The 10,561-nt window shown below is 33.9% G+C and overlaps 1 protein-coding gene across 1 annotated transcript; it reads right to left on the bottom strand.

Moving 5' to 3' along the window:
• Positions 1 to 2,014: 2,014 nt before the first annotated feature.
• LOC124838339 (ARM repeat superfamily protein) lies at positions 2,015 to 7,297 on the bottom strand. Its single transcript, XM_047313911.2, has 5 exons — positions 7,046 to 7,297; positions 5,762 to 6,042; positions 5,440 to 5,556; positions 3,377 to 5,275; positions 2,015 to 2,597 (listed from the first exon to the last, which is right to left on the bottom strand). Exons 1-5 carry the CDS (start codon positions 7,053 to 7,055, stop codon positions 2,529 to 2,531), a joined length of 2,376 nt encoding a protein of 791 aa, XP_047169867.1. The 5' UTR covers positions 7,056 to 7,297; the 3' UTR covers positions 2,015 to 2,528.
• Between the last annotated feature and the right edge of the window lie 3,264 nt (positions 7,298 to 10,561).

The following is a 10,561-nucleotide window of genomic DNA, read 5'->3' on the forward strand; positions in this document are numbered from 1 at the left end:
ATTATCTAGAAGAGCAAGATAATAAAACTTAATTTCTTGATAATTTGTTGAGCAAGATAAAGTGTTAGAGCTTTGGCGCTGAGCGCTAGACTTGGTGTTGAGTGTTTTCCTATTGCAAAGGTTGTGCAATTTTTTGTGTTCAATGAATTCTATGTTGTTTGAAGTAGTTTTAAATGAACTAAATGTATGCTTATTTCGAAATTTAGGGATGATTTATGGACTGTGAATATGTATAACATGTAGTATGAGAAGGACTTTAAGGAGAAGTTCTTGTAATGGTTCTATTTAGTGTATATATTGATGTAAGAACTCGGTATTGGAGATTATCTTGATACTTTAATAATCATCCAGTCTCAAGTAGAGAATGATGGAATATGTCGTGAAGAGTAGAAAGAGGTCATTAGTCTAGTGGAAGGTTGTTCCTTAACCATAGATGTTTGACAGATTAATTGTGTGTGTGGTAGCTTGGGTGGACATAGGTGCTAGACTTCTAGAGTTTGACATCAATATATGTATATGGATGGTCAAGTCTATAGTCAATGTTTGTATGCTTACAATTTGTTCGATTTAAGAGTGTTTCATTGCTATATTTATAATTCAGTTATATGAATGTTTATTTGGTAATATTAGTTTATCCTTTTGTCTTTGTCTGTTTGTGTAATTGTATCTCCTTTTTGCAAATATATTTTAATGATTTAAGTAAAGAAAAATGTTTCAATGGAATAGACAGTGGATGTCAAATGTACCGATGCTTAAGATAGTACAATTAGTTTTATGTGTATAGAAATTTTTTGTCCAACTCTATTAAAACATTCAGTTTCAGTATATTAGATATGTAATATTTCTATATTAGTGCTAAAACTATTAGTTGTTATAGATCTTATCTTATATTTTCAAGTGTCTTGATTTGATCTTTCTATTTCGTTATTTCCAGGTGAAAAAAATTAATAAACATGTAAAGAAAAACAAATATTAGATATTATATATGATTAGCTATTAGAGAGAACAAAGAATATTTTTATCTTCAATTAATATAAAAAAAGTTGCTGAAAAAAAAATAAGAGTATAAAAACTGAAAAAACATAATTTAAATTTTATTGTAACAAATCACTCCAACTAAATCAATTTAATTAAAATTGGTTTGTTTGGTTCAAAAAAAATTCAAAACTCAAATCAAATCAATCCAATATGATTAAAAAAGTTTGAAGAATTTTATTTTCTCCCAGAGCCAAACCAAGCTAGGCTTTTACTTCCCGCACGCTCCTTCAATTTCTTCATACAGCTCCTCAAACTTTCAAAATGACCACTTTATGTCCTTGGGAAAAATAATTTCTGGGAAAAGTAATTTCTGGATTATATATTCCAGAAACTTATCAGAATGAGTTTTCCAAAATTCCTCAAACAATAATTCCAGAACAAAATTTTCAGAACAAAATCTTTGTAACATATAAAATGTATTCCGGAATAAATTTTTTTGAAATGAATTTTTTGAAATAAATAAAAAAACCGTTCCAAAACTCATAAAAATGTCTTCAGAAATAAATTTTCCAGAACACTCATATGAAATGTGTTCTGAAAAAAACTTTCCGAAACCATGGAAGATGATTCAGAAATTTTTTTTGAAAATGAGTTTCTTTTCTACATTTTTTCTCTTCTTTTTCCTGTGCAGCATTCTCCCTCTCTTCTTCCTTTACAGCATCAGTGTGACGGTGGTGGTGGTGGAAGCGGTGGTGGTGGAAGACTGGTAGTGGTGGTGTGTAGTACAATAGTGAAGAGTGTTTAAGTCTTTTCCTTGTATTGAGGGGTGCAGTTATTAATTGTGGGGTTGCATGAAGCAATAGCCACCAAGTTATGACGGGTCCAAGCTGTTGCCCCAATTGCACTGAGTAGATGATTATGTCCATTCTACCAGTCTGCAATATTAAAGACAAAGAGCTACAATTCCATAACATTTTTGCAGCATAGCCTATGAATCATGCATGGTAAGATAATGCAAGGGGTCAACCTTAAAGTGTAGATCACAAAGTTGACATGGTTGAATATATAAAAATAAAAGCTCAGCGAAGAGTGTAAGGTACAATGATTTATAGTAGATAACAAAAATCTATAGTATATATACAAATATATACAACACCGACTTGGGACCACATCAGCTATGGTCTAGCAGAATATCATTGTGTAAATGTTGCCAAGCTTAAGCTTCAGAAATGTAGCCTATCTCCTCCCAAGAACAGCTACCAAAGTAAGAACAAAATTAGAAGTCCATACAAAACAAAACTTGGAAAATACTAATACCCCAGAAGAGGGGAGGAAATGAGCAACCAGGAAATGGTGTCCCAATCCTATTTTTTTAACCTGAGAAAAGCAATGACATGCCACTGAAATATGACAAGAACACAGCTTTGCAAATGATACATGTAAAAATCAAAAGAATGCAATGAAACAAAAGTCCTATAGGTCTAGACAGCAGCTATCACATGTTATTAGGCAAGAAAAATGGGGCAATAAGATAACCAAATTTGCCATGTTCATGATTTTCCCTTCCCAGAAGCAGCTATTTCCCGCTGATTGCGAAAATGGCTGAGAAGCTGTTGTGCCTGCATCAATACGTACATGTCAGAATTTTTTTCTCTCGATTTTCAGATTATGCCCATTACAAGGTACACTGCATGCAACTATGATCAAACTTTCTCATGATAGCTATAGTAGTTGCGACTATAGAAATTTTCAAAGTAAAAATAAAAGGGGAAATCTTATTTTGGACAGCAGGGGTTTAGGATGAATAATTCACTTAAAATGCACAAATACAATATTATCCAATCACACTATTATGTATAATAAGTTTGCTAACTTGTATAAATTGGTTAACCATGTAAAATTCTTTACAGTGATACTGTTAGGAAGTTAAAAGTATATGAGGGGAGGAAATTAAAGGCGGGAAAGGAGGATAGTTTGTTGGTAGAAAGAGAGAGAGTATAAATAAGAAACAGAATAGAGGGAGAAGGGGATTATCATATATTTTCCTTTTAGGTATAGAGTGGACATTTTCCAGTGGAGGAAGGAGGCTTCCTTGGGACGTATAATTGTATTTCTCTTAATATACATTACAGATTCAATAATATACATACACATACTTTCATCTTTTACTGTTTAGAGTGTTATTGTGAGAAGAGAGTGTTCTGTTTGGTCTCCTGAACAAATGAACCTAACAGATACTGCATGAAAATTAAAGTCGTAGGAAAATATTAGAAAACAAGGTTGCTGCCCTTAGTTTCAACTTTCAACAAAATGAGTGCATAATTATGATTGACCCCAAGGCTTCAACACAATTCTACCGACAAAGAATTCGGGTAAATGCAGAAAATAAGCTCCATACCTTTTCCTTTGCTCTTGGTGTACCAGATACTGACAATGCAACTAGGGGAGGGACAGCGCCTTCTTGCAAAACCAGATTACAGAACTTAGTACTATGAAGGCATATTTGCAAGAGAATGGAGGCAGCATTTTCCTTTCCCCTCTGAGAACCTGACTCAACAACTTCAACAAGTAAGGGGATACCCCTTTCCCTTGCAATTTCTAATCGGCCCTCTGGAATGGTTGACAGGTTTGACAGAAGAGCAACAGACTTGTCAACCATTCCACCAGCATCATCTAATAACCGAACCAGAAATTTCACTGCTCCAGCTTGAACTATACGAGCTTTATTCTCATGAAATATTGAAAGGTTAAATAAAGCAGTAGCAGCATCCTTCTTTCCTCTAAGAGTCCCTGAGGCAAGAAGATCAACCAAAGCTTTAACAGCCCTGGAACGGCCAATTCTTGCCTTATTGTTCTCAAGTACTGAGAGGCTGAATAGTGTTGCTGCAGAATTCGCCTTGGCATTATCATTTCCTGTCTTCAAAACATGGATAAGAGGCTCTATGGCTCCTGCTTCCATGATCAAGGCCTTGTTCTCTTCATTAATTGACAAGTTTAGTAGAGCTGTCACAGCATGCTCTTGTGTTACCTTCACGTCTGAATGTAGCAATGAAAGCAAAGGCATGGCAGCCCCACACTGCCCTACAATGACACGGTTTTCCTGGTTATGCTTTGTAAGGAGTCTCAATTCTTCAGCAGCAGTAGTCCGTGTTTCAACTGATTGACTGTGAAGGTCTTCAATCAATCTAATGACATGAGATGTGGTGGTCAATTCATCTGACCCGGAGTTTGAAACAGAATGTGAATCATATCTTGACAGACTATCACTATTATTATTATCATTATGATTTCCATTCTCCAACAATCCCACATTTGATCCAGGGTTTTGAAATGTTTTTCCAGATAACCAAGGAGATATCCCTGATTGTTTGTTACCAGGAGAAGGACACGTGTTTGTGATTTCTCCAGAGAGCACCTTCACATTTTGATGCCTGTTGGATATCGACACCTCTTTTGAAACTGCACAATCAGTACTAGAAATTGAACTTGAAAATGATTCACTTCTGCTGTGAGTATATGGGGACTCTTGCTCACACCTTTCAGCTGCTCCACTCTGGCATCCATTGTATTCTCCACATAATCTAAAAGAGTTATCAGCCTTTTGCTTTTCAAATGCATTTTCAGTTTGAAGAGATGATCTTGAAATGGAATTGCTACTAGAGAGAGACCCAACACGGCAATCATGAGTTAAATCTTGAGGCAATAAATTATCCATGGAGGATGTGACACAGGCATATTTTTTGTGGTCAGAGATACCAGAAAGTTTAACATCATTTTCCTCACACCAAGTTGCTATCATGGCTTTGACAGTGTAATTAGGAATGAGATTTGTATGAGTAAGTCTCTGACGAGTTTTGGGACAAACTGTCAGCCCATGATCAAGCCACTTTTGGATGGATTGCCTCTCATATGTTTGACCTGAAGCCACAATAACAGGATCCAACATGAGTTCCAACGATAAAGGACAGAGGAAGTATGGAGGGATTGAGAGACCACTCTTGACTACAGGGCACTCAGTTTTGATCATATAATCGCGCAAACTACGGACAAGATTCACAATTTCATTAATTTCTTCTATGTCCGCTATCATTTTATTGGCTTCAGTGTTCAACCTTTCCTTTTCCACAGCAATGCTTTCTTTTAAGAGCTCCTGATTTGGTTTCAATTTAAGTAACTCGATAATTTCCGTCAGATGCTCCTTGCATGGTTCAATATTGTCTCTTTGGTTTCTCAGTGCTTCTTCTATATGGACCATTGCAATTTCCTTCTTGAGACACTGAAGTTCCTGGATATAGTGCTGAAAAAATTGGTAGAAATTAATTTCATGCTTAAACAGATCAACAAAACACCAGAAAACTGACGATTTTCTTTTCCTGTTTATACTTTTGGAGGGCATATGTATCAGAATAGTGATCAGGAAAAAGAGATAGAGAGTTAGTTAACTTCCAACATTGCACATACCTGGAGATTAGCCAAAACTGATACAGATGGAGGTGACTGTAAGGATCTAACTATCATGTGACAGATATCTAGTGAAGTGCTTTGTAACTTGATCAACAATGTACCACCTTGTAGAACCTGGAAATAGAATAATCCCGGCAAAAAGTTAAGAAGTTGCAACTAACCTCATCCAATGAAGACCAATGGTTGAGATATTGAACTTATTATTGGTTCATTCAATTTTAACTTTCAAATGGAAACAAAGATGCCAACGATCTTAAAGAGGTTGGAAATACAGTTTGGATATGGTATTAATTTGACAAAAAGAATAAGAGATTCTTACACTGTGAATCCTGCTCATCTTTGGACTCCATTTTTCAATGAAATCTCTAGCTTCATTAACTCGCTTATCCAATTCCTCACACTCTTTACATAGATTTACATCTGATGGAATTTGGTGATCCATAACGTCATCAAGCACCGGCTTCAAACGCTTTAACACCCCAACCATATTATTACAGATCTTCTGAAAGGGCATAGGTTTCATTGTTTGACATGAAACCAGATGAATGAATCGAGAAATGCTGTTGATCAGACATTTCACAGAAGTTGTATCTGTCTGACCTGCAAAAGTGAAACCATATAACAAACTAATATTACACAAGCAAGAATTCCAAAGGAAGACTTAAAACATATACTGGGAATCACTTAGACAAAATAAGATAGTCCCCTATTTAGTCCTATTATCTTTAAACAATTAAAGAGGACTCAAGTGCATGGTAGACACCAATATTGATTAATATTTTAACTGCACTACCACAAGCTTCTCTTCAAGAAAAAACACAACATGAATTATGTGATCGAATATCACACAGAAGGAGACACTCGACATAAACTTTGATGAATCCAACAGCAAAAAAAAAGAAAAAGAAAAAAAAACATACGTAGATGGAATCAACTTGCAGGAAGAAGGGTGTAGTACAAAATTGCAAAGAAGTTATTATTGATCAACCAAAGGGTGCATGCCCCCCATCTTTGCTGAAATAGTAACATAGGCCTTTCGCCAATGAAAATGGTGCATGCAAGACAAGTCAAAGTCCACTAAAGAGGAAAGAATTTTTGGTTCATAAATCCCAGTAAAATAATCATGGAAAGACAGCACCGTCAACTTAAAAGACCCTAATTCAACTATAATGCTCAAAAGAAAATTCTTCATCTCCGGGAACCACACAAATAAAATAAAAAATCCAAATCACCCTCTCTTTTAGACAACTTCTCCACAGATTTTCCCCCAAAACCCAAATGGAAAGCATGTATCTTTCCATTAACCAACTCAATAAATCACTAACAAAAAAACTCTAACCATAACATAGCGAAAGTTAACTACTTAAGGAGATTTCATCAAACATTCCCAAATTCATAGCTCCCCAATTAATCCACAGAAACCCAGAAGCCAGTCAAAGCTCAGATTTTCAGTACAAGTGATGATGGGAGAACCAATTCGATCCACCAACAAATCAGAAACAGAAAAGGGCACCACAGAAACCCACATAAAAAATTATGGGAAAAAGAAGCATTTTGCGAGAACGAAATACAGAAGCTTTGGATCATTCGTATGCATACACACCTATATGCATGGTTCTGAAACTCAAACGGAACAGGTAAAATAGATCCTGATCAGCCTCAAACCATAAGGAATGGAATGGAAGGTTCCAAAAGAAAAAGCATGTAGTGATTTAAGAAATTCAACGGTTGTCCCAGAAGAGCATCATCTTCCTCCATTCATTCATTCATTCATCATTCGTCCTGCATTTTCTCCCAACAAAGCTGTCTGAAAAGCCTGGGTGAAAGGAGAGGGTCCAACACCACCAACAACAAGGGAAATTTTTTTTAGAAAAATAAAAATGGGTTAATGTGGTGGGTCCTTGATGTCATGCGGATACGGTTGCAAATTTGTTGTGTTTCGTGGCAAAATTTAATTAACAAAGTACTAATGAACAGTTCCAGTGGTGAGAAACAACAATATTTTTGGGATATAATAACAGGACACTGTAACTCCAAATTTATTTTTCTCGTAAAATTTGAGGACAGTATAACACAAGAAATAAACACCTTTTTCTTCTCTACCATAAAAGACCTTTTCTTTCAACTAAAGAAATGGTTTTTTTATCTGGGCATATGCCAGCTCAAATATGCACCACCATTTCCCATATTTTCTTTTTTAACATTTTTTATTAATTGAAATTTATGAGTTTCACTGTTTTCCTTAAAAGACTTTCACTAATTTGAATTTAAGAATTTACCAGATAAAAAAAATTAACAAGAACAACATAAAAAAATGTGGCTAAAAAGTTATATTAGTATCTCCATTTCTTTTTTAATGATAATATTATTCCTTTGTTACTTCTTTTTTCTGGTTGGAACAACGGTACAATACTGTATCTTCTACCTCGAAACTAGTATGAAAATATGGAATCTGGAATTATTATTTTCTTGTGTTTCTGAAGATGATGAAGGATAAGGGGACTACAAATCCCATTTTTGCATTTTCTACCCAAACAAAACCCATCTTTTCGGCAACCATTTTTTTCTATTCAGGAAAAGTGGAAAATCTCCAAGTACTTGAACTGTATGATACGCTGTCTCTCATCTTTGGACAGTTGCACTGAAAAGGTAAGAGAAATAATTGTTTTTGAGAGAAAAAAAGTGTGTACCTTGTTTCTTTAATTAACTTATTAAATACTGGCATTCGTTTAATTTATATATTCGACTTTCATCATGAGGAATGTGAAAGATGAATATGTTGATGTTTTTTTTCTTCTTTTAACAAAGCTGTACATGGTATTTTGCATCTACTACATAAATCTTTTCAAATATTGATAAGATAAATTTTAAAATATGTATAATTAGAAATGTGTTCAATTAATGTAAACATATTGATATATAAATTTAAATGGAAAAATTCAATTTTTAAAATAATTTATTCGTACGAGTAATTGGCAATAGAAAACTAACATAAAAATAAAAAATACATTACTGTAAATAAAATACTATCAAAAACGTGTTGTATGAAAAGAAATGTAATGAGACCTTTATACATTATCTTTACTTAATTTGAGAAGGCTTTTTTATCTTCATCCAGCGTATATGCAAAAATTTCAATATTTGTAAATATATTTTTCAAAATTATATATATATATATATATATATATATATATATATATATATATATATATATATATATATATAATAACTTGTCATTCTTACTAATTCAACCTTTTGCATGCAGTTGTTAGTCGTTACCACTGATAAATGTCCAATTTACATTATTTGATATAGGCTATTCAAATATAAAATGTGTGAATTTGATAAAATTTAAGTAAAAACACCAACAACTGCTTGCATCATCTTTTGCTCAAGTATATTATACAATCATAATAGATAGATATCACAAACTTACAAAAAAAAATTGGTTTAAGTTAGTCTTTTTTACAAAGTTTTACACATGTCTTCACTACACTAACATTAAGAATTTTCTACACAATCAACCATCATTTAAACATACATGAAAAAATATAAATATATTCTAGACATTTTCGAGAGACATATAATTGAGTTGGATTTATACGAAGTTTTGTGCATGTCATAAACTCTCCTACCCTGTAGAGCCATTGCATTTTGGATAAAATCTTATCCCTATGACAGGATAATTACACGAACTTTTTCATGTTGTCTCCCCAAACAAAGGAACATTCATCAACTCTTATTACCTAAACCTCATTTTTTATGAGAATATAGACATTTAACCGAGTTAGAATGATGTCACATCAGAATCTCTAATCAATATATACACTAATATTATATTATATGGTAATTCTCCTTAAAAAGGACCATATTTACACATATAATCCACATATAAAGTAAGATAATAACAAATTCAATAGATTTATGGCATAAAATGGATCTAGTTCTACTCAACCTAATGCCTAGTTTATTTATAGCATAAAATGGGGTTGACTCTACTTAACCTCATACTCAGGAGATTTGTGGTACAAAATGATCCTAACTTTACTCAATCTCATACTCAATTCCACCAACAAAACTTACTTTTGGTTCTTAAGTTCTTTTCTCGCTTATCCATCAGGAGACTCGCCTGATGCCCTTAAATTTGTTCTCTACTCCCTCTTAAACTCGCTCAACAAGATCATTTTTCTCACTCAACAAGATCATTTTCTCGCTTACTGAGATGTTGATTTTCCGATCAACCCACTCTCCCTTTAACACACTGGTTTTTCATTTTAGATATTCATTAGTAAAGTGTACTTTCCCTATGAATCAAGCACCTATTGAAATTGGTAGCATACAACTCAGATTTTTTATGAAGTCTGATCTCTTTCGAGCTAAGTTGATGATGTCTGAGCTCTTCCGAGAACAAGCAAGTGAGCTCTTCCAAGAACAAATGAATGATGTCTGAGTTCTTCCAAGAACAAGTAAATAGCGTTTGAGCTCTTTCAAGTTAAGAAAGAGATGATCGAGCTCTTCTAAGATAAGAAAGGAATGACCAAGTTCTTACAACCTGGATTAATGATGACCGAGCTACGCAAGCTACACCAGCAATGTCCGAGCTCAATCTAACAACTCTACAACTCAGCAAGACCACAACCTGACAAGGACGACAACCCAAAAGTTGGCAGTGGGAGATTAGCCATGCACCTACATGAACTACATTGGCATATTAGACTGTAAGTCAAACCGAAATATCATTATCAAATTAAATCATTTGAAAACATCTTTGGCACAAAAAGAGTATGTTGTGAAACGCATAATAGTCATATAAATTGTACATACTTACAAAATCAATTAAAACATAGTCAAACTTTTCACAATCTACATTTTTATGTTATTAATCGATTAAGACAATTTCAAAATCGATTAATAACACCACTAGTCTAGGTGTTTCCCATAAATATGTCTTCTCTCATTTTCAAAAAAATCGAAAAAAATGTATTTCAAAACGCTAATTTTGTGGAAGGAGGGATATTTTTTTGAATTCTTGAAGAGTGCAAGAGCTGAGTATTTGGGAAGTCTACCAAGAAATTGTCAAGACGCATTTTATTGTGTGATTTCTTGCTTGATGAAGGCT

The sequence above is a fragment of the Vigna umbellata genome, chromosome 8, assembly GCF_029865625.1.
Source record: "Vigna umbellata cultivar VRB3 chromosome 8, Vumbellata_1.0, whole genome shotgun sequence".
NCBI lineage: Eukaryota > Viridiplantae > Streptophyta > Magnoliopsida > Fabales > Fabaceae > Vigna > Vigna umbellata.

What these genes read in the sequence shown, in the direction of transcription:
- LOC124838339 (XM_047313911.2), bottom strand. An exon ending in AGATGAGCAGGATTCACAGT is followed by an intron (nt 5,557 to 5,761) that starts GTAAGAATCTCT and finishes TTCTATTTCCAG; the next exon opens with GTTCTACAAGGTGGTACATT. An exon ending in CACCAAGAGCAAAGGAAAAG is followed by an intron (nt 2,598 to 3,376) that starts GTATGGAGCTTA and finishes GTATTGATGCAG; the next exon opens with GCACAACAGCTTCTCAGCCA.